Source organism: Amblyomma mixtum, chromosome 2 (assembly GCF_055824585.1).
Source record: "Amblyomma mixtum isolate Tamu chromosome 2, ASM5582458v1, whole genome shotgun sequence".
NCBI classification, from domain to species: domain Eukaryota; kingdom Metazoa; phylum Arthropoda; class Arachnida; order Ixodida; family Ixodidae; genus Amblyomma; species Amblyomma mixtum.
In genome coordinates this window covers 20580502-20604977 of record NC_143013.1, presented here as the reverse complement: position 1 = coordinate 20604977, position 24476 = coordinate 20580502, and the positions used below count along the sequence as shown (strand labels likewise).

The 24476-nt window shown below is 44.4% G+C and overlaps 1 protein-coding gene across 2 annotated transcripts in view; it reads left to right on the top strand.

Moving 5' to 3' along the window:
- The window catches only part of LOC149358613 (sodium- and chloride-dependent GABA transporter 1-like), a 45891-nt gene extending 26856 nt beyond the window's left edge, over positions 1–19035 (top strand). For both annotated transcript variants that reach the window (XM_089570758.1, XM_089570759.1), the window contains exons 2-15: positions 4525–4674; positions 6496–6679; positions 9566–9697; positions 10326–10542; positions 10950–11082; positions 11451–11585; positions 11794–11897; positions 13576–13700; positions 14030–14142; positions 16610–16738; positions 17423–17525; positions 17616–17716; positions 18153–18323; positions 18706–19035. In XM_089570758.1, the coding sequence (XP_089426884.1) occupies positions 4561–4674; positions 6496–6679; positions 9566–9697; positions 10326–10542; positions 10950–11082; positions 11451–11585; positions 11794–11897; positions 13576–13700; positions 14030–14142; positions 16610–16738; positions 17423–17525; positions 17616–17716; positions 18153–18323; positions 18706–18798 (1854 nt within the window). In that variant the 5' untranslated portion in view covers positions 4525–4560 and the 3' untranslated portion in view covers positions 18799–19035. The remainder of the gene's footprint in view (positions 1–4524; positions 4675–6495; positions 6680–9565; positions 9698–10325; positions 10543–10949; positions 11083–11450; positions 11586–11793; positions 11898–13575; positions 13701–14029; positions 14143–16609; positions 16739–17422; positions 17526–17615; positions 17717–18152; positions 18324–18705) is intronic.
- Positions 19036–24476: the final 5441 nt, after the last annotated feature.

The window sequence follows — 24476 nt, the reverse complement described above, 5'->3', positions numbered from 1 at the left end:
GGACTCCGAAGCGTTCGGAAAACCTTGCGGCCGACCTCGCATGCATGTGCGTCGCTATCAGAGCTCGGGGGAAATTTTCGACACAAAAAGGCGTAGACAGAGGATATTTTGCCTTAAACTTTCTCTTTTGGTAAATAAGGTGAAAAGAGGCGCATACCTTGTTTTGCGTTCTGTGACTGGATGAAGCTTTTTAAAAAATTCAACGTTATATTACAAAACTCTGTTTGCAACACAGTCGAGAAAAAAGTTTTACTGTCATACGGTCAAAGCGTGGTGTTGTTGAACGAAGTTCTAGTCTTGTAGCGGAGTAGCATTTATAAGTTTGAGTAAGTTTATATTTTTGGGCGTGTTTAACTTATCCACTGGTGGGAAGATATTTCATTTTTTTTAACGCATTCGCGGGCATTCAGACATGTACAAGGTGGAAATATGACTGCTTCGCAGAAATAGTTTCCGTCTACACCATTACTGGCGTTCCTTTTGTATTCTTGTGATAGTTGCTTTCTCTGTTCCTTGCTTCGGTGGCGTGGCCATGCAAACATGACGTTACAGGGCTAAATTGAATAACCTTTGTTTTGAGTACACCATCGTGATTCGTGTGCATACGAAAAGTGCTCAATTTTCTTCTAAGAAACGTGCCCTGTCGCGTATTGTCGAAGTGGGTACCTTTACTATAATTAAACCTTTTGCTCCATAACAGTATTTGCCGCACGCTGCGAATAACTGCGGACCTACAACTGTCCGCAACCTCGTGCTTCACGTATCTAAAGGTTCAAAAAATTAAGCTAGCCTAACCTAACCTAAGGTCACCCTGCCACACATTGCGGGGGATAATGCGTGAGGTCTGCGTTTTGCGCATACATACGGGACTTGCTGCGGAGCTCGTTAACCGCACTTCGCTAAATATATCACTAAACTAGAAAATGTGCAGAAAAAAGCAATAATATTTATATATATGCGTTATGACCGCCAGTTCTCTCCCACAGCTCATGCCCGCACCTTATTACTTGACACGCTTCAACACAGACGCATATGTGATCGCCTTATCACTCTTCACAAGATCATCAACAAATGCATTTATGTTGACGCCCCGCTTTTCTTTTCTTTCGCCAGTTCTTCAGCACGTGTCACTCGCCGTACCAACCCGCTTAATATTGTGCTGTTTATGCCATTTTTAGACTGTTTCAAATATTCATTTTTTCCTTCGGCAGTCGAACTATGGAATGATCTGGATCCCAACAAACACAAAACCTCCTCAGAAACTCCAAAAAAGGATGGAATGTCCCAGTCCCAGTACAGCATTTATAAAACGTTTCCAGACCATAGAGGCAAGACATAGAAACACAAGAAAAAAGGCAGTGCCCCCACTAAAGGTCTAGAAACGTTCTTTCGAGAGTTTTAAGCAGCAACAAAAAAGAATTAATGCATTTTGGTCCCAGAAAGGTAGCTGGGTATGACGTTTTGGGACCAACGGTTTTCAACAAGAAACAAAAATTGACAGCTCGCTCTCTTTTCTCTCTCCCTCGCGCCACAAGCTGCGAGGAGAGAAGGTTTTCCTCTTGCACTCGCCGTTTTGAGAGATGAAATAGCAGTTTCATTCGAACAGCCGAAGGAAACGGTAGACCCCGCATCTCTCTCGGCGCATGCGTTTCTCGCACGTGGGCTGTCGGCTCCATGCTGCAGGCAGGCGGCGGCGGTCTGCATTTTCATCGCGCCGCCGGCAGCGGCGGTCACCAGCTTTCACGTCTTCTAGCGTTTTCCCAGCTTGCGCCCAACTTCAACATTATGTGGTGGTCCCTCCAGGCGTCTCCGACTCTCGGCACTCCTCGCTGCGCCGCTGTCTAGCAGAAGTGCAGTAATGGCCTCCCGTCGCTCGCCCGGCTTCCTCGCTGGACGGACGCCATTTTGCGCGCGCTTATTTGCGCTGCCCGAGACGTTCGAGCACAAGCCCCAGCGCGCGGCAGTTCTTGCTCTCGTCACTGCGCCAACTGGGCTGTCGTGGATTTCGTAGCTACGGATTCACGAAAGTTTTCCCGCGCGCCTCGGCGTGCCCACACCATTCCTTTTGGAACTGATGCCGCGGCGGCGCATCGCAAGTCCTTTGCGCAGCTTCACGGCTGTTCGAGGCGGCGTTCGCGGCAGCGGAGTTCGTGGCAATAGGTGACTCCTCGCACGCACCCTGCATTCCTCAGCGCCTCCGACGACTGCAGCACGTTGGTGGTGGCAGCGTGGCCGTCTACTACGGTCTGAGGCGGGAAGGACCTTCGGAAACCCACCACTCTCTTTCTGCGAGTGCCCATGGATTAGCCTGCTCTACCTACTTCGCCACCGCGCAGCCATCCTGCCGCAGCGGTACAGTTTGTGCAGTGTTCGCGTGGTTATATTGACTCTCTCCCACTGGATTAATAGTGCCTTGATCTTGACTCCCAAGCTGGACTGTGCCGCATGCGCGGTCTGCCGCACCATGGATGCAGCGCGCCACCGCACGTACCTGAGCACGTTCACCTTCCCGCCTGGCTCCAAGCAGTCGTATCCCCACACTTAGTCACAAGAAAATAAAACTCCCAGGATCGTTACGAGGGTGTAACGCGTATGTTTGAGCGCTCGCTGTGCTGTGAGAAGGCGCAGGACAGAAGCCTGCGTTTAATTTATGGTTTCAGCTGTTGCAGCCTTGTATTTCATCCCTGGGTTTCCGTAGGCAACGTCGTCAAGGTATGGTGGTTTATTTTAATTAATTATTTAATTCATTTATTTATTTAAGCATACTGCAGGCCCTTTTCGCACTATTTTTTTATTTTCGCCTAGTAGAACTAATATTTTTTTTTTTCTGTTTTGATAACACGTCGCTGAAGCTGGCTCCCGAGTCTCTAAGCGTGAGGGGGGTTTCAACTTGAAGAAATTCCGTGACCTGAAACTGCGTGTCTGCAGCGTACGCCCATCTCGTCTTTTCATTGTCACCCAAGTTGCTCTTTACATACGTTTGCTTTTGCGTGTGCATATCTGCTTTTGTAGCCCTTAGAATGCTCGTTTAAGGTGCATCGACTTTCAGCCTGTATTCTGTTTTACTTGCTTCATATTGCAGATTTCTCAGGGCTGGAGAAAAAAGTGGTCATCATTATATGCATGGCGCCGTAGTGTATGCACTACACTGTGTATTAAATGGTACATACGTTTGCGTTTGCTATTTGTATTCATTCAGATTTGCGCCGTTGAACGTAAGTTTTGTTCGGCACGGACTTTCAATTCGGTCTGTATTGTTTTTCTTTGACTGAAACATGAATGCATTTTGATTGTGGTGGTGTATGGTGCGGTCGCCGGCATGGACGACAGGATGCAATTCGTGCTAAGAGCACAGCTAGTAAACTGAAATTACTTCTGTATGGCGCTGCTCTTTGCTCTTATATGGGCCAAATCGGGTGACTTTTTGAGTTCATATTTCCTTTGTGTGCAAAATGCTAGGACATTTCACGTAAACGGATAAGTGCAGAACGGCCGAGCCAGCACGCATTCAGACGAGTGGAAAGGTGGATTACACCACCTGTAACGTAAGTATGCACCTGAAATTTGGCACATATGTGCACTTGGATGCCTTCAGGCTGCATGAAAAAGGAGGAATAATTTTATTGAACCAGAGCCGAGAAATCGAGCATTAACCTTTTGGGGCTTTCCATGGGACGCACAACTTTTTGGACATTGCTAGTTGTGGGGACGTTTTTTAGATGGGTTCGGGAAAAATGAGCACCTCCTGGGGAGATTCCAGATGTCCCGATGGGTCATTTTTGGGAGATTTTGAGGAGGTTTTGTGTTTGTTGGGATGTTACATTACGTCAGGTGTCTGTTGACCGCTTTGCGCAAGAATTGCCAAATCATGTATTTTCTTATTAATACCACACTATTGTTTATGTAAAATCTCTGATTCACACTTGTAATTATGCACTTTCCTACTGTTTTATCTATGTGTTCCATCCTCTGTACCACTCCTGCAATGTCCGAATTCATGGGATAGCAGTATTTGCAAATAAAAAAAAAACTAAAATGCCATCTTGTTGGCGACCTGTGGTAAGGAAGTGCAACTTCTGGACTGTTTAGCTGTGGCCAGCAGTGTTTTGCGCTACTCGTATCGATGACAGTGATCCCCAATCAGCGTTGTCCGATAAAGCCTTTAATGGCATATACTCGCGGCCATGACTCTGTCCGTCCGTCCATCCTTCCGTTACATCTGAAGTGAAAGTCATAACTAGTCATTACTAGGCACAAGTTATGACTAACTAGTCATTAACCAGAAAAGAAATCCTAAAATCTTGTGCACGGCGAGAATCAAACCACCATCCTTCCGTTCCATAGTAGAGTGTGGTAACCATTATGCTACGCCGACTTCCCGCCAACGCATATGCAGTTCTCCTTGTCTGGCGTCAGGACGCTGGAGAGCGTTGCGGGAAAGGCTTTCGCCTCATCGCACTTTAGATCACCAAAGTGTCGCCTCGAAATTTTTGCTGACCCGTCTTGGCATGTTTTCTCTCGCAGGACACTGCAAACTGGTTTCGTCCAGAGGCTGGCAACATGGAAAAGAAGACGTCGGGGCCCGTGTTTACCCTGGCGTTCCTGGGCAAAAATTCGTGCCGAGAAAAGGCATCCCCTTTCACGGCGCCACAGGCGGTGCCTATCTGCAGAGAGGTGAGGGAGGCCACACGTCTGCAACGAAAAAAACAATGATGCAGAAATTATGCTGACTCCTGCATTACCACGGACTCTGATGAGTTCTGAAGCCTACAAATAATTGTTCCGCATGGAGTACAGCGCGAGCAGATTGCAAGGGACGTCATTAAGTAAGGCAGCAGGCGTTCGCCGGCCGCTCGCTTTTTCCTGGCCTGCCGCGGTATGTGCCGACACGATGGTCCGCACATATTTTTTACCGCATCGTGGTAACATTTTTGTGCGATTTCAAGTAAAGTAAATGAATTAGGTGCAGTAACCGAGTCGAAGAAAATGACAAGATCTCGCCCAAGATACGACTGAATGTTTTGCTGTTTTGTGGTAAAGACAATTTTTTCAGTAGTAGTGTAGTACTTTTCTGTCGTGCACTATTTCTTTCTGCAGTATGTTTCTGAAGTTCTCTGGCTACAACAGGGGACAGCACAATTGCTGTTGCTACAAAATTTTATGTTGAGCCAAGTTCATGGCAAAAGTACTACAAAATTTTGTTGGGGCGATAAAACATTTCCTGTTGTTTCTTTTTTTTTGACGAATAAGTAAAGCAAGTGAGCTTAATTCATCTCCGTCGAAAAATGCGACAGAGCCAGTCCCGAAATACGACAAAAAAATTTTGTCGTCCTGTCGTTACGACTAATCATTCTGTATATTGCGAAGATGTCTGTTGTCACGACAGAACAGGCTTTGTCGTAACGACAGGGGACTGCAAAATACTACAGCAAATCCTGTTGTCACAGCAAGACTTTCTGTTTTCAGATCCGAAAAATATTACACGAAAATTTTTTGTGACAACAGAAACTTTTCTGTTGTGTTTTGGATAGGGACTCCAACAGGCATGAAAACGAGGGAAGATAGAAAGCTACGTAGAGCTTGACAGGCCCTCGACTCCTAGTACAGTACATACATAGCGGCAAACTACGCACCAGGAAGCGTTCAAAAGTGCACAGTGTCTATTTTATAATGTTCCTGTGAAAGAAAAAGGGTACTTCATACCTGGCTACAGTAAGCCATAGTAACCTGCAGTTGCGTCTTAGCTCTCATTAATAGCTTGAAACCTTTGCAGAAGCGTACATCACTGAAGTTTGCTTTAAAGAAACTTTGTTTCAACTTTGCAAATCTATAAGTCAACGCTCATGTAGGCTTCTCGCCTTTGCGTCCGTCCTCTAGTCTGCGCTTTTCATTATGTTGCTTGTGCATGCAGTTGTATGCTTGAGTTTCAACAAAGAATGTTTGTCTGCACAGTGACTACGATGTAAATCTATTCGACGTTGAGCTAACGACTTTCTATGGGTGCACCTATGTACAGTATCGGCAGGAAAAGTTAATGGACCGTAAAAATGACTTTAAAGTTTTACTGTAGAGACATGGGAGAGGCCTTTGCCCTGCATTGGGCGTAGTCAGGCTGATGACGATGATAATGAGATATTAACACTGTTGTCAGAAAATGGCGAGTGCGACGAGCGGCGTCTACCGTGCTCAGTATGCACCCGATATAGGAAGCACATTTCTCCCCTGTTTCAAGACATAAAATTTTAAATCCGCTTCCATGGGGTATTTACTTTTACTTCGGATAGTACTTCTAGTTGTGTATGACTCGATGAACTATGTACGCTGTTCAACCTTTCTTCGATGGCTGGTTGGGCGATTTTAACCCAAAGAGGCATATATTCGTTTGCGAAGCGTGTTTGCGTCAGGCCGTGTTTGGAGGCCATTGTGATTGTTCTCTCAAGCGCTTGGCTGGCAGCAGCAAGGCGTCTCCATGGCTCGTCGTCTTCTCGTGCTCAGGCCGAGGACAACGAGGAGTCTTCGTGCACCACCAGCGGGCTGGGCAGCCAGCAGGACCTCGCCGGCCTCCCGAGCAGGGGCAAGTGGGCGGGCAAGGCGGACTTCGTCTTCGGCTGCATCAGCTACGCCGTCGGCCTGGGCAATGTCTGGAGGTTTCCCTACCTGTGCTACGAGAACGGAGGCGGTGAGTAATGAATGTGCAAACATTTCATTTGGGAATGGAGAGGTGTGGAAACTGCCTTGGTATCGATGGACACCCCAACTGTACCTTGTGGGAAGGTACAAAGGAGAGAGTGAAAGAAGGAAGAGAGAAAGAGCCACCGCACTGGAGGACTTCGGATTCATTTCAACCGCTTGGGGCGCTTTATTTTGCACTGACATCGCACAGTGCATGGACGTTTTTTTTTTTCTTTTTTTTTTTTCGCTTCATCGAATTGCGGCCGCTGCGGCTGGGATTCCAGCACCCGCGACTTCATGCTCAGCAGCCCGACGATGTAGCTACTGAGCCATCACGGCAGATAAGCAGTAAGCGACTTACCCGTCTCCGTAAAGCGGTAGCCGAAAGAAATAAAAAAATAACTCTCCAGAAAGGTGCCACACGTCAAACTCATCAACACACGGTTGCCATGCAAGAGAAATTGTGAGTCGTAGGAGCAGAGTTTTTATAAACTCATGAGGCGAAATTGCGCACGAATGTCTGAATAATTTTCGATGCTGATGTGCTGAAAACTAGTGGACGTTGCGGTTGTTTTAAGCTTGTTACGAGCTGGTGTTTATGTAATGGTAACTGTTGGAGTTATCAATGCTGTTAAATTAGTTCGCTTGCGTCCTTAAAGATTACAGGGAGTTTTTAGAACGCCCTCTGTACAGAAGGCAGGAAGTTATCATTCCCCATTGGGTGCCTGCACACAGTAGATCAAAAGGGCCACTTAAAAGACTAAACTGAGCAAATCCCGGAAACGCCATCAAAGAAATCGCTCGCAGTAAGCAATTAGTGAAAAAACGCTGCTTATCAGAATAGAAATTTCTCGAAGAGGAGAGGAAACAAGGAAGAAACAGTGACGGCGTGGCTTTCAGATTATCTTCAAGGAGCTGTCGTTTGTTACCCAGAATGCAGCTGGTGCTGCTTGAAGAGGCTACATCCTCGACAGCTCGAGCATTCACCCTTGCTCCTCACGCGCTGCTGACTGTCGGGGCAGAATCATCGCTCCATTGTTGAAGGAAAAGAGCTGACACTGAAGATAAGGTCTCAAGAGAAGCCCTCAGCAAAGCACGTGGCCGCTATCTGCGATCAGAGGCGGCTCAGTCAACCAAGTTATGCTCAGCGACGATTTTGTTTACATTCTGCAACGTTTCGCCGAAAAATTAGCCCACTTTTTAACCACTATGTTGGAATTGGCCTTGAAAGACACCGGCGTTCCGCGAACACGATCCGTGCCCCCTTGATCGACGCGCGCACTTAGCGCAAGCATGCAATGACATTCCACCAGAATCCTCAAAATACGGACTGCCTGAAAGTTTAGTGCCGTGTACGCTCGCCTGCTGGGAAGATATGAGCTCCATTTTTTATGCGCGCTAGAAAGTGAAACCGACTCCCCACGAATCCATTTATCGCCATGGGAGATGCACTTCGCACTGTCTACCGTAACAAGAAAGTGCTGCTGCACCCATGAGGTGTCGTACAGAGCAAGATGTCCCGACGGCACGTGTTATGATCTATTTTATTTTTTATTTGTTCTGATAAAAATAATTAAACGGCCTTTAGGTGTCCCCATATTTGTAGCATTTAACCTTCAGTAGCATCATGACCGTGTCTAACAAATTTACTCCCATGTCCTCGGAGAGTCGAGTAGACGGCCGGTGCGTGAGCAGCAGTGGTCGGCTGGAAGGACGAAAAGAAAAAACGGCAGAAAACGTGTGGGGCGCGAGGTCGCTGCTTGCGGCTGATGACGAGTGTAGATAGAGAAGCAAGTGCACGTGCCGGCAATATGCGAGTGATCTGCCTACGTTCCGGAGTCCGTGTTTTTCGAAATGTGGTCGCTTGATTCGAGCGCAGAATGTTTTGTACTGCGGTCGAATTTTAACGCCGTTGTGCTATAAGTCTGTTATTGGCTGCCAGCTGGTCAAGGGCCCTGGTTTGATTGGCTGGTGCCTTGGATGTCGGCACTGCAGCAGTTGCGATTGGGCAACGCACCAGTGTTGGTTGACTAGCGAGATTCGCGAGTGCCTTTGATGTCGTTACGGCATTTGTTGCGATCGGACAATGCGACGGTGTTTGTTGATTCGTGATTAGCTAGTGCCATGGATTTTGTCTTATTGTTTGTCGTGGCTGGCCAGCGTAGGCCAGTCGCAAAATGAAATTCGTACAGAGAGCTCGGTGAATCAGCTAGGGTTGAAAAATTGGTTTTGAGAAAAGGAAATTACGCAGTAATTGTCTCCCATATTTCGGTGGACACCTTCCTGTTTCCTAGTTTATGAAGGGATCCCATTTTTGAAAAAGTCACAAAATTTGTAAGACTGCTTTGCTGTCTTCATATAGTCCACAGACCTCATGAGAGAGACATGCTGAAACTAAAAGTTAAAGGGCTTCGCTGTATCGATTAAAATAAAACAACTAAAGAACATTAAAAATAAAAACTGGAAAACTGAAGTCATCTGCCACTCATTTAGTTTTGCCATTACACTCGCACAGCATAAATGCTACACGTGAGTCTAAATGCTTTTATCCAATTTGGTGACATGTTTTGTTTGGTTCCCTTGCTTCACTTTTGCGCACCTGCGGACAGTCGCTGACTGAGAGCTCACCCACATATATCCCTGGATTCGTACTGTTTTATCCTCTTGTTCTTTTCACAAGTTGATTGCTTTTGTCTCTAGGAAACTGCCTTTAAAGTGACAGGACTTATTCAATGGTCTGTAAACATCCCGAGTGCAGTAGCTGCAAACAAGCATGACGTAGAGCTTCGCAAATTTTACGGAACACTTGTCAGTTCTTTTTTTTATTTGTGGGCCATTGTACATGCATTCTAGATGCCATGGTCTCATGCTGCGTTCCTCTGTTTCTACGTAGGTGCATTCCTCATCCCCTACTTCATCTGCCTCATCACTACAGCGATTCCTATGTTCTACTTGGAAGTCGCCATGGGCCAGTACTTGAGTCGTGGAGGCATAGGCATATGGGGCATAGTACCCATGTTCAAAGGTACGTCATTTTGTAGCTGCATTTGGGCTGACCATTACTAGAGCTTCCATTGTGAATAGAGGAAACCATTAAAACCTGCCGCACAGGAAGAAGCCACCAGATATATATGTCGTTTCATTTTTAGAGCCATGAAATTATCTACTATATAAGTTCTGGGCATTATGCAATGAAACATGTCATTTAGAGGTGTTCAGGCATGTAACTGAATTCCGCAGCTGCAAGTGGTACTTCAGCAAGTGTCATAAATTTGGCTTTTTCCTGTGTCGAAAAGGTTTGCTAACATTGTTGCTGCAGACAGAGTGAAGAGATGTTTCCATAGCTGTTGTTTCCCCTACTTGTGCTAATTACTTTTAATTCAGCCAGGCGTGCCAGTCAAAAATGGTGTACATCAAGAAACTGCAGTCTTAAATTCTCGATAAACAAAGTAATAACTATTTACAGTGCATAATCAGTCCATTACGAAAGTTATCTGTGTAACCATAGGTTAACACTGTTGTCAAGTTACACACTCTGGAAAGAAAACTGTATTAGGAAAGATTAGATGTAGATGCAACAATTCTTTTGACGGGCGTAACGTGGCCAACAGTGCAGGTTGGCAATATTTAATTACCCTTTTTTACTTTTGCAGGCATCGGCATCGCATCGCTGACTATTGTGACACTTTCCAATATCTACTACATGGTGATCGTGGCATGGATCCTCTTCTATCTGATCTCGTCATTCACTGAAGTTCTACCCTGGAAGCACTGCGGCAACCACTGGAACACTGAAAATTGCTGGGAGTACAACGAGACACACCCCTCGCCACACAATGGATCCGTCACACCTATTGTAGAGTTCTGGGAGTGAGTATGACATACACTTAATCCTTTTATAGAACATCTAGGCGAGGAAAAGTAGAGCAAAGAATGTGTGATAGTCTTGCATTTTATCATCACTCGCTGTGCAATGTTCTCGACCACCTTAAGTTTTTTGGGTCAAACCCCTATATTTAGGCTCATTTAATTGTTGATTTTACAGTGATGATGACTAGAATATACCTCGTGTAATGCAGAACATTTTGAGTGTCCATGACGAAAACATTCGCCTTATCTCTTTTCGTCCTCTTTCTCCTAAGATAACGTTCACTACATAAGAACATTACAACTGTTCCCAAATTCTGATGATTGTGCCATGTTAATTAGGTATGCTTATGCTGTGCCCTGTTCTTTCTTTTACAACAACCCCCATCACCATCCTTTCTCACCCTCAGGAACCATGTGCTCGGCATTTCTTCCGGATTGCACGAAATGGGAAACATGCGTCTGGAACTGGCCCTCTATTTGTTCCTCTCATGGTTCATTGTGTACGTTGTCATTTGGAGAGGCCTCCACCAAAGCGGCAAGGTAACCAATTTGTGGTGTGATATCACAGTTTCAATAAAATGTTTCTCAGTGAAATGATTATGAACCTATAGTGGACTACTTTCAGTAAATAATTATAGAGGTGCGTATGAATTAAACACATTCAATACCAAGCAAATTTGCCTTTAAAGAAAGCCATGTATAACTTGCGTGCATGACACTTTGTCAGCAAGTTAGTGTAAGTATGGTTCGTATTTTTTTAAAAGTTCATGATCTTGTGTGGTCAGCATGTTTTAAATTGGTGTCCTTGCTTGCAACAAATTAAAAAGCATAATCAAAACCACGTTTCTCACAGAGAGTGAGAAATTCCACATCAGCATTCACATATATCTTCATATTGTTCCTTGCAGATCGTCTGGGTGACAGCCATCTTCCCATACATTTGTCTCTTTGTGCTGCTTGTGAGAGGAGTCACACTGCAGGGTTCAATCAATGGCCTGTTGTTTTACGTTAAACCTGACTGGAGCCAACTGCTCAATCCTAAGGTAAGCATGTTACCCTATTACGCCAGGTAGGATGGTTTTTGTTTCTTGAGCATCTTTGCCCGAAGGCTGCTGAAGCGTGCACAACTAATGCTTGTGGCCATATTTTGCCTCATTTTCAACCACTGCCAATGTGATTATGTTGTCCCTGCAGCTTACTCCAACTATAATGTGCCTTTTTTTTTCTTCCTTTGATGCGTTCTCCGCTCAGGTATGGATTGCTGCAGGCACTCAGGTGTTCTATACTTTTGGGATTGGCGTTGGCTCTGTGGTGACACTAGGTAGCTACAACAAGTTTCACCAGAATTTCTTCAGGTTAGAGTCCATGCCCACCTTTTCATCTTGGTGCCTTCCGTCGTTGGAACCATCGGCAATCGTTCACTGCTTCCCCTCTCCCCTGCTTTCCCTTTCTCAATGCAACTCGCTGCTGCCTGTCGCACATGAAAGCGTGTGATCATTTCATTTGTGCATTGTGGATCCCACTCAACATGAACTCCTTCCACAAGAGTGTGGGCTCACGGAAGCTTTATGACTGAATGTTTGTGGCCTATGCACCATTTCTCAAAATCATCTGTTCGTTTTTGTGCTCACTGAAATACTAGTAACTTCCGATTACCTCCTTTGTGATATACCTCCTTATATCCTTTGTAAGATATGGATGTTGAAAACTTCTCTAACAAGCTCTGGGTCACCCTGAGGTCATTCTTGTCTTCGCTCTTAATAGCCTGTACAAATCGAAGATATTAACTGTGCCTGAACAAGCAGCTTTGCCCAGTTTGCTAGAAATTACGTGTTGCGGGCACAAATTAAACTGCAAACAATTTGTGAACTAATCAGAATGCAATTTCATGTTTATCTTCTTTTGCATGATTGAGATTTTGGCACAGAAGGTAGTTCTTGGTGTACTGTATAAGCAATTGGTCTCCAGTGTGTCTATAATCCCAGACTCGGTACGATAACGCATAAGGATCATTACTCATTCTAGCCATTTGCATCTTAGTTTATTACAATAGTATATTTATACAGACTCAGTTTCAGGCATGGCAATTAAATTTTTTCTTTACCTGATCCTAGTCCGAAAAACTTTGTTTAATAAAAGTGTAGAATGAATTTTTGAGTGCTTGAGAAATGGTGCCCGCGGGATTTGAAGAAGTGAAATAAAGTAGCTGAACACATTTTTAATGCACATGAAGTAGAGCAAATGCTATTGACTTCATTGTCCAACTGATTCTGGCTTTGCTATATGCAAAAGGTTTGTGAACATGGAAAGATGTCTGGCATCGGCTGTGGGAAGGAGTTCCACGCTGGCTAGTTTTGATGCAGAAAGGGAAGTCTGTGCTTCCCATTTGAAGCACTACCATTCAAATAACTATGGTTCATGTACGGCGTGACATATTTAGTGCTAATGTGAGTGATGTGTTATCTTTAGTGAGCGTACAGAGCAATTTACAGTTCATGTTTTGTGGGATTGGTGCTAGAAATTAGTCTCGTCTTTTTCTGTTGTCTCCTAGAAAGCCTCGTTGATGCTGTCACATGTACTAAAAACAAAGCAAGCAAATTTAGAACCTCAATGGCATTCTCACATTGCGATATCCAAGTAAGCTGCTTAGTGAAACAAGAGGCCTAGCTCCCGCCATGCATTTGGTAGTGGATATAAATACTTACATTGCTTAATTTTACGCCCCATCTGTCAGTCACCTAAAATGAATCTCGTGATTACAGTCTCAAAAATTACATCACCTGCCAATTACATCTCCTATTAAGCCACCAACTATATACTATATCAGTGAATGGTCCCAATGAAAGGTGGGTATCTGCTTGCTAGCATCTTAAGGACAACATATGCACTACTAAAGTTGCGGCATCAGCGAGGTTCTCATATCACGCTTGTCCTTTTGTCTATCTAGCTTTTTTATGTATAGTCACATGTGAAGAGCTATGCTGTCATCCTAATTAGAAAACTTTTGTTTTCTGTGTTTCAATTTTTCTGCAGGGACTCGGCAATTGTTTGTTCCATCAATCCCTTGACAAGTCTTCTAGCGGGGACAGTTATATTCTCAGTGCTTGGTCACATGGCTTTTGTAGCTGATAAATCAGTAGGCGATGTTGTGAAATCAGGTGAGTGACTTTCCTGTGGCCTCAAGACTCAACTTGCTTGATGTCTGTGTATAGGTTTTTGGGCACCCATGAATAACTATGTAGTCAAGCCTGTGAACGGCCACTGCAGGATATTATAATTGTTTCATGACACTGTGTCACTTAAAGATTCAATTGTTGGCATGTTGGACGTAAAATGCTGGAACTTGATGAAAGCTTTAATGAAAAGCAACTTGTTATGGCAGTTATCCCAACATCGAAGTGAAATGAAGCTTGATTTCATTGTTTTCTAGAACAATATGACATGACGTTTCAATTTTTCGTCCCTTTCTTTTACCCTGGCTTTCCAGGACCAGGCTTGGCCTTTCTCGTGTACCCTGAAGTTGTGACACGGATGCCAGCTTCGACGGTTTGGTCGATACTGTTTTTCGTGATGCTCCTCTGCCTAGGAATAAACAGCCAGGTATGCAAACGCTTGCCTGCGTTATGCCTATATTATGAATATATAGGCACACGCTTTACGCTGCATTTCCATAATAATTTATTTGTAGGCTTGTATGTAATAATTGATGCACTGTATTATAAGCATAGTATTGTTTTTCTGAAAATTTTTCCATGTATTTTTAACATTATATTGATTACAATTTTTGGTAAGGTAATTGTTTTTAATTTAAGCTTGGTCATTAGTCAACTCAAGGTCATGATTGTTTTTTGGTTTTGGGCTTCTTATTAATGCATACTTATTCTCTCTAAACCTCCTATCTTCTATCCATCTATCCACTGAAAATTGGTTTTTTGAGGAAAGGAAGTGACACAGTAACTGTTTCACATGTTTTGGTGGACATCTGAACCACAATGCAAGGGAAGGGATAAAGGCAGAGTGGAAGAAGAAAGGAAGAAAGATGGGCCGTAGTGGAGGTCTCCTGGATAATTTCGACCATCTGGGGATCTTTAACGTGGGCACTGACATCATACAGTACATGAGCGCCTTCTATGTTTCGCCTCCATTGCGGGGGCTGCGTTTTGATGGAGGAGAAACACAGAAGGCGCCTGTGTGCTTTGTGATCCATTCATTTTCACACTACACCGACAACGACATCAGAACTACCAGTAGTAGCATATCATTGCAGTGTGACATGTTTTTCAGGCTAACGACACTGACAAATCCAATCAGCGGACTGTCGCCCTTCATGTCCTCCGCAGATCTGAGGCTGAAAGCAAACTTCACACTGCTAAGGCGGCGATCTGATATATTTGTATTGGCCTCTACCTTATCCGTATTAGAAATAAGCGGAACTAGGAGCTACAATTCACATGCGCTCACTTGAACACTCATCAGTGATAAACTTTGCCTAATTCTTAATTTCATTCGATGAAAGCCTCCTCTGCGACGAGTAGGCCTAGCTAGTCCGCAGAGCTCGTGTGTTCAATTTCGGCGGTTGTCGAGAGTGAATTCACAAGTTTAAGCGAATGCAAATGGTCATTGAGTGCAGGTTTGACCACACTAACCTGAAATCAATGATTGCTGACATCGCACAACGCACATACAACGAATGGGAAGCACCGGTGTGACCCAGGCTGCCTAGCAATCATGCGAGCAATGTTTTAGGCTGCCAGCAGTAGTCGTCGCCGTCGCTTAAATTATTGGGTAAAAAATTAGGCTGTTTCAATTAGTGCAAGTGGCTACCGAACATACTTCTGGATAACGTAACTTAAAATAAAGTATTGATTACATCAAAGAAAGCATGCAGGGACACTTAGCGAGGTGCGCAGGTCACGCGATCTCAGCAACCCAGCTATATGGAGTGTTTCCCAAGCGGGCAATTACATCAGCGCATCCTACAGAGTTGTCGCACAGCATAGACAATCGCGGGACAGCCGCTAGAAAAGAGAAGAGGTTATTTAATAAAAATAAAGCGCAGATTGTGTTTCATGCCATGCACACGAACACTAGCTCTTTGTACATAGACTGGTGTGCAGTCGTCCCTCTCCAGGGGAAATTTCACGCTCACGCAGTAAATATGCTCAGTGGTGTACTATTATGTCCAAGCACCCATATAGCGAGCACTCAAGCTATTTGCTAAAAAGCAGCGGAAAAAAAGCAAGTGGCTGATATCGGAATCAATAGCCACAGAGCAGATGCAGTCACGTGATGCGGCTGTGGACGGGGCGAAGCAATGGCAACGGCTATTGGTCGGTGCGGGGAATGTTCGTGTGTGGAAGGAATTTCAAAATGTCGAATGTCTCCGCGGTGCTTCGTCGACTCGAATGTCGCCTGAACTGAACGTCGTTGAAAAACTTCTAGTAGTAATGTAAGTTCGGCAGTCAAGTCGAATGACATTCGATTAGAAGGCATTCGTTTAATCCCAACGTTGGGCGCCAGAATCGAAGCTCTTATCACGTGGGAATGATGGAATGCATTGTGTACGTCGCCCCAAACACAATTTATACGGGCCTCGTTATCAACTTCGCACGTGAGACCACAGATGCGGAAATGTAATGGCACGGAGCTGATTCTCCGCTCGTGGAGTTTGTCTCCTTGACTGAATTTACAGGGGCTCTGAAGGGGCTCCCAATAAAGCTGTGATATGCCTAGGATGTTAAAGAATGGCGCTTACAAATATCCTCCAGCAAGAATTTTCTTATTATGTTTTGTGGAAGCTGAGTTACCTCCCGTTAAAATTTGAATTTAGTCGTCTTCGTGCCTTTCTCTTTCCTCTCATCACTTTTTGCACACTGACCACCAAGATGAGGTGTCCACCGAGATATGTGAGACAGATACCGGGCCATTTCCTATCCTCAAAAACCAATTTACCGATTTACCAAAACTGAAATATATCTTTTTGTTCACTACCACATATTGGAACAAGTTTGTATAAGTACTTATAAATGGCATGTCTTTTTCTTCCATTTTCTCCATCATTTTGCAGTTCTGTCCCTCTGAAGCGATAGTCGCTGGCATAATCGACCAATGGCCGCAACTGGTCACTCGGAGAAAGCTCATCACGTTCTGCATGGTCGTATTCCAGTTTCTGCTTGGGCTTCCAATGGTCACTCAGGTGAGCTACAGACTATTCATAAATCTACTTACAGTTGGGCTTACTGTTTTCAAGAAAGCACTAGAAAGTTTCGCTACTTTGATGCATACGTGTCAGTAAATTGCGCTGAAATTTGACTATGTTGTGAAAAGGAAAGCATGCAGCCACTCTGCACTAAGAACACAAGCTGACGTTAATTGTGGCATTGACAGCGAAAGTACACGAAAACGTTTGCTAACTACTTCTTTGATTAAAACTTAGCACTAAAACATTACTGCCTGGTTTCATAACTTTCTTCTACCTGACATCAAGACCTGTTGTTACTTCGCAGATAGTGTAAATTACATATTCATAGCTTCACTCCATCATGCTACCTAAATATATGCAAGGACAGTGAAACACAGGCCATGCAAGATGAACAGTCCTTCTACGAGCAATAGCGAATATTGTTTTCTTCATTAGGCTTAACGAATGAACACGCGCGCGCGCACACACACACACATACATATCTCTATTAAGCATAACCTCTGATGTTGCAGTGATAGTCAAGTCGCATGCAAAGAAAGTTAATAAGTTGAAATTTCCGGAAATTATTGCTCATTAATAAATACTCAAACTGTACCTGTCTGTTAGCATTGTGTGGCTTAGTCAGCATGAACGGTATTTGAATTAATGCGCATTAGTTTTCTCTGTCTCTTATTACAGGGTGGGATGTACCTTTTGCAACTGATGGACAACTATGCTGTCACTGGCATCACGTTGCTCTTCATCGTCTTCTTCCAGGCAGTTGCACTGTCATGGATATATGGTGAGCACATTATAAAGTTGTAAGGACTGCGTCATAAAATTGTATTTCTGAATCATAGAACTAACAGATGATAAATGTATGTCGTTCCAGGAACAAGCAACATCTCTGACAACATCAAAGAAATGCTCGGTCGTCGCCCAAGCGCCCTGTTCCGGTTGAGCTGGTCGATTTTTGTACCGGCTATGTGCGTGGTAGGTGCAGACGATTTATTCTTTGGCCGTTTCTCAGCTACCTCCAGTATTGCACCACAGCGTTGCTTGAAAACTTTGGAAAATTTTTCTGCACATTTAACTTTGCTTGTGTTTCTTTTTCAAATTTAAACACCACTCATTATTAAGATATGCTAACAAAATAAGAAAGAGTAAAAGTGCTCAGTCTGCTGCAGTCAATTTATCAAATGCATATCAAAGTAAAAGAGCATTCATGCTACAGAAGTTTCTAAACGTCCACTCAATAAGCAAATAATTCTATGACGACAGACTATAACAGCAGTAAACTCGATCACCTTGTTTGTGCTAGCTGCAGTGCCTTTTCGTTCTTGCTGTCTGCACTCGACATGTAAGACACCAATAATGGATTCGAAATAATGGGAATGCGCAATGATTTGCTTTGTTTGTTTTAATGCAGGCCATATTCCTGTTCTCTGTGATCAAGTACCAGCCGATTGTATATGCCAAGACGTACGCATACCCGTGGTGGGGCGAAATGCTGGGCTGGTTCATGGCGCTCGCCTCTATGGTTATGATTCCTGGATACATGATATACTTCCTTATCACCACTCCTGGTTCTCTACGACAGGTGAGGAATCACTGCAGAAATGCCATCTAGTTTTGCATGTAGCTGTTTAAACATTAATACCTTGGGTAATAATGTATGATTAGTAGATTTAATCATTTCCACTACAGCCTATAGTGGACCCACTAGCTGATTGATCGCTAGTTGGGCTAGTTAGTTTGGTTTGCTTTATTGGGGTTTAACGTCACAAAGCAACTTAGGCTATGGGGGACGCCGTAGTGGAGGGCTCCGGAAATTTCGACCACCTGGGGTTCTTTAACGTGCACTGACATCGCACAGTACACGGGCCTCTAGAATTTCAACTGGCTGCTTGCTGGCTAATAATAATAAATAATACAAACGCTGTTGAATGTTTTTTGCTGATTATGCGTTTATTTTTTTGCAGAGGATCATAACAGGCGTCTCTCCGCAGTTGGCGGGACACGATGAGAAAGAGGAGAAGGAGTACACATTTAGCAACAGAGCCCTGCAGGCGTAGACACTCAAGACCAATTTCACCACCGAGTTCACCGAGCATGATGACTTCATCTCATCGACCATAGTACCCATGCATTGTATCTATGCATCACTTCGTGTATGATATCGCGTATTTTTCTTGTGGATCAAGTGTGTATACACACTGCCTACTTTACTCTGCATCACCAATAAATTATATTGCAATGTACACATTCACACATGAGTGAACACCTTTGCCTATAAAAGAGTTCAAAGCTCATTGTTCTTGTTTCCTTTTATTGATTTCATGTACAGTCAGCGTGCAGTTTATTTTAACCTCAAAGGTGTGATGGCCGCTCTATTGTAAGTGTTACGAACCAGGCATCTTGCTACACTCCGTAGGCTAATATTCGTGCATTTGTGTTTGCGTTTCAGTTGTCCTGACCGCCTTTCATTTGCACACTAATGGTACGTAAAAAGGATAAAAAGCAAAATATGGCACGGCAACCAAATGAATAAATCAGAGTGGTGGTGGCGGAGTAGATATCAAAACCATTTGCCCTGGAAAAAGTCATTCATAGAAAGATATATTCCTATAAAACGGCAAAATTTAATCAGTAAAGTGGAGCAATGTTTCGTTCTATTCCTTAGGCTGCTTTTATGCAGCAAGAAAACAGTTGTACAAATGACTTTCTCCATGGATAAATGACGTCGCCACTATAGATTAACCTTTGCCATTGTACGTCGTGACGGAAAACGCCTGCTTTCTCCTGCAGGCAAGAATGCCATTCAGGTGAGCTTGGGTCAATTTACCATGCGCTATTTGAGGTGAAATGATCCATTAGAACTTGGCAGTGAGAGCGTTCAAATTAAATGGTGGACATTTTAAATGGCGTTATCATGCTCGTGAGATACCGTCGTTCGTGGCTGCAAGAAAATCCTTGATAAAGAAAAATAGATTATGCGCTTAATTTGTACGAGGAAATTGCTGAAAACTAAAGTAAACTAAAAAAATCTTTATTTTCTGCGAGAATTTAATGTCACCAGGGCCGATCGGTACACACTTGCATCATCATCATCATCAGCCTGACTACGCCCACTGTAGGGCAAAGGCCTCTCGCATGTATCTCCAATAGTTGCGGCCACCGTATTCCCGCAAATTTCTTAATCTCATCCGCCCACCTAACTTTCTGCCGCCCCCTGCTACGCTTGCCTTCTCTTGGAATCCACTCCGTTACCCTTAAGGTCCAGCGGTTATCTTGCCTTCGCATTACATGCCCTGCCCACTTGCAATCAGGCATTAATGAGATTTGATGTGATCTAGCGGTAAGTGACAGTAATGCATTTTGTGTGTAAACCGGCATAGTAACTGCTGTCAAGTCACTACACTATGTGTGCACTTTTTGCACTTGGAAGAATTGTTCACTTCGGAAACATACCTAATTTCGACATTATTCTTATAGGCTTGCAATAAGAAATGTCTGCGGAGGTCTTTGTTTCCGAGAGCATGAAAAGTTTGTGCGGTCATAGACGTTGATGACTTAAAATCAAAGTTCCCACAGAAACCTACGTCACTTCAGCAAACTGCAGGTGTATTCGCTACTGGCCTTCAGTGATCACGATTTTTGCACACTGAATGTTAGAAGGTACTACTGCAGTGGTCGTACATCCACCAAGGTCTGTGTCATCATACTCTGATGCATCTTTAAGTTACATGCTCAGTTCGAACATGTTGTTCTTGCTAATGCTCTCTCTTCTAAGTACTATGCACGAAATTTCATTCAAATTTATTCGCTTTTGTGCCTTCAGTATTTAAAAATAATATAACGCAAAATTTTGCCATGTGTTCTACGACGTCACTCTCGGCCTCATACGCCACCTTTTTTACCATATGACTCAAGTTATCTTGTAACACTAAATTAACATGACACTTCGATACCTCATTGGCATAAAAAACAGCGCTCTGAATATTTGCTTTTTTTCTGAGTTGGGGAAAGAGGGGATTAGCATGGCACTGTTAAGCGCAGTCCTTAATTAAATACCACGCCTGACAGGAATGCCTTTCTCAAACAGTCTGTTCTTGTGCATTGTCGGTAATGAAAGTTTGCATTGGTCATCCAATTCGAAGCTTTTCGGAATGGACAGGGACATAAAACTACTGCTATTTATGACCATGGACCGCAGTTGAGAAAAATTCAGGGAACGCTACTGCATCATCACCAGACCGAACCAAGAACCCTGATGTGGAGCATCCAAACGCGTATAAAAAGCGCATGTGCTCAGTTCGCATGCAGCAATACTCACCCTGCCTCGCTCCTCTTTCTTCTTCATTTCAATTAATGCACTATCAAGCTCAACGTGACCTGAAGAACACAATATAATGTCGTAACTAACATTACGAAGCAGTCCGAGGACCGTGGGGGTGAAAAGTAATTGTCATTCGTGCAGTCCAGAGTTAGTACAACTTTCAATTGAAAAACCAGGGGTCTCTGCAGCTCCCCCGCAAGTATGATGCGCGTATCAAGAAGCACTGGATTTTTGTATAGCCTTTAAAGGAATAATAAATTATGATAAAGATAGCCATAATACCTGTTCTTGTTTTGGCAGCTCCCATAGTTTTGTTTCATATGAAGCGCCATACATATATCTTGCAACGGCGTCAGTAAAAGGAATCTTGGGATATGCTTCCACCATGTTTATGGACCACCAGCTCACACAGCTGTGCCCGCTTCGTCGTTTCTGTATGGTTGTGTGCGCGATATCTGGTCGTTCCAAGCGCAGTAGAACGACCAAACACACAACGATGGAGTTTGCGTGTGGCACTCAATAAACATGCCAACTTCGGCCGCGAGAACCGCAACCTTCGAGTGTGTTAATCCGAAATTTCGACTGTCGAGTATGTGATAACGGCGACACAAAGGAAAGCTTCACTGATTAATCTGATTGCGTTGAAATGGTGACCACTAAAGTAGCTCGAGGAGGCGAATCCCGACTGAGCCGCCTCGCTTCTCCTTACGTACTGCGCCAAGCCTGAAACTTCCGCACGACGCCAGCGCGGCGGGGACAGCTAGCGTACGTGCCGATCTTCACCATGCCGCCGCAGCTGACCGCAGAAATCATCGTTTATATGAACTGCGTTTCAGCATTTAGAAAGCAGCAAATTAGCTAATATTAAAGTGTCGATGTGAGTTCACCAAGCTGAAAGCTAGGGCTTAAAAGTAAGACTTTTTCGCTGACCCTTCAATCTAAGAGCACTGCATCCTTATCGAGCTGCGTTGCTGACAGGCTCTCACCCAGGCACTACCGAAGGAAATCGGTAGTTTTAGTAATGCGCATTCTTCTGTATGCGAATTTTTTCGAGGGTCACAAAGTAGCTGATTATGTTACCATGTAATGCTCAGGATCAGGCTAGTGCCCGTGCTCTTCTCTGCTGCAGGGCCTATGTTCCCGCACTGCCGAAGCTTGAAAGGACTCCGTACCCGTCAGAGATGAAATTTCTACGCAAAAAGCGCGAAGAATCTGGTCGCAGCAAGAAACACCTTTGTTCATCCGTGTCTCAATGCACGCGACGCAGCCGAGCCGTTCGTAAACATGCATGGCCGCCGCAGCAGCGATTTCGCACGTCACGGCAAGCTATTTAAACGCAAGCGAATAGAGCTCTTCAGTGAGCGAGATTTTTACGAAAAAAAAAAGTATCCGCGTGTTAGCTGGGCTAATACCAGAAAATAAAGAGCATTCCTTTTAAAAGCAAAAAGCGCTGAAGTTTAACGAAAGCTTAATAACTCGCAGCATAATAGCACGGATCTTTAGCCTCACAGAAGAATGCTTGCCCCTTTGGTCCTTAAAATGTAACGTTTGCTTTAACAATAACGAAGTCGACAGATGCTGCCCTGACATTTGTGCCTGAGGCGCAGTGTTTGCTTCTTTTTTTTTTTTTCGGGTATTGTTATCAAAATTGCTTTTGTGTCGCGGATGTCAAAACAAGACAGTTTTTTTCCGCATACTGCCGGCGTTCAACGCCCCAAGGCCCGTGCCTTCAAAACCAATGAGGAGAAAAGGTGACCCCTGTTATGGCTCACTGAAGCAATTACAAGGCCAGCCTGTAAACTGCGCACGCGCAGTGTACAAACGAAGGTCTATGACGTCCAAGCACAATGTCGTCAACAGTGTTCTGTGCTCTGTTCCCATATAGACTGAAGTTTTCAACAATTCTCCTACATTTTACATTCCCTCTTTCTTTCTATTCTACCGGTCTCCATACAAATTGCAAGAAAAAGAAAAAAGAAATGAGCTTTAGCTATAGTCGTTGAATTTTTCAACAGCCCATTCACTCCTCAATCTCCCCTCTCCCTTTCTTTTCCTGGTCATTATGTAATTTCGAGTTTAAATTTTGTTTTCTTTAATGCACAATGGATTAGCTTAAGAATAATAGTCTCGCGTGAAGCTGTAAAAAGTTTTTTAGGCTCAGCGTTTACAGAGCAAACCTGAACCAGAGGAAAGGTTGCTTTAAACTAAGTGGCGGTAGTGATAGGTTCGTTGCTTAACGAGACAGTTCTTGAACGTCGTACAAACCATCGGCAAGGCGAATGTCCAGCATGGTGGTGTCCATAACAGGCATAGGATATGCCAATCACGTATCCAGACAAAACTTAAAATGCATTTTAATGCGAAAGCATTCCTAGTCACATTACGAGAAAAGCCAGCAGCGTTGTGAGTGTATACTCGAAGATGGCAAGGAAAATCTCAGTGATGGCAAGAAAAAATTGGCAGTGTGTTCTGCTATGCCAGCGTGCGGTGAGGGCATGGCGTCCACATACAGCCACTGACAGGTTCGTTGCTTAACGAGACAGTTCTTGCACGTCGTACAAACCCTCGTCACGGCTCCACCTCTTCGTCCCACTCTGACGCCGCCAAACTCAACGTTTCGCGCATGTTGCTACTTACCGGCGTCAAGTCTTTTAAGTGCCATAGCCTTTCACACACGTCGCACACATACCCAAACGGATTGTTCACTAAGTCGGCCTAAAAGGCTCGAGTCGCACTGGCACTTTCACTGAGTTTCACCGTATAGTCCGTCGATCGGCGAGTCTTGACATCGTCTTGAGGCTGCTGCTGAGAGGCCCCGGCACGCCGCTCAGCCTCCTGGCGACGCCGCTTTGCTAGGCGTTCCTCTCGTTGCTCTGGCGTCTCCGCTGCGCGCTTGGCCTTAGCCTGTTCGTTCTTCCTCTGCATAATCACTAACTGCCAGGTAACCACTTCGGGATCCGGCGGATTCAACTTTTCCGCTCAGCAGCGGTTTTGCTTTCCTTTTCCATGGCTGATGATGATGATGTCCTCAGGCTTAATGGCTGTAGCCTGGTTGTCGTTCCTCATCATCCTCTCATTTTTCTTGTCGGCTCCGGCACACCGGCTGCGCAGCTGTGACGTCACTCGCTCCTTGCGCATGCGCAGTTTGGCTCATACACGCTCACGCGAAACTGTTCATCCACGGCCAGTGTAGTACCAAAAAAGCTGCAAGATCAATAAATAAAGCCAGAGGACAAAATAACAAACTTGTACTAAAGTGCTCAAAGTGAGGAGAACCTGTAGGCGATATTCAGCTAACAGGGAGCTTCGTATGTTGACACGAGGCGGAAACGCGGCTTAAAACAACGACTTCAAAGCCTGCCTCAGTTGCCCGTCCCCCGTTGTCAACTAAAGGCGAGAAAAGGCAATCTACAA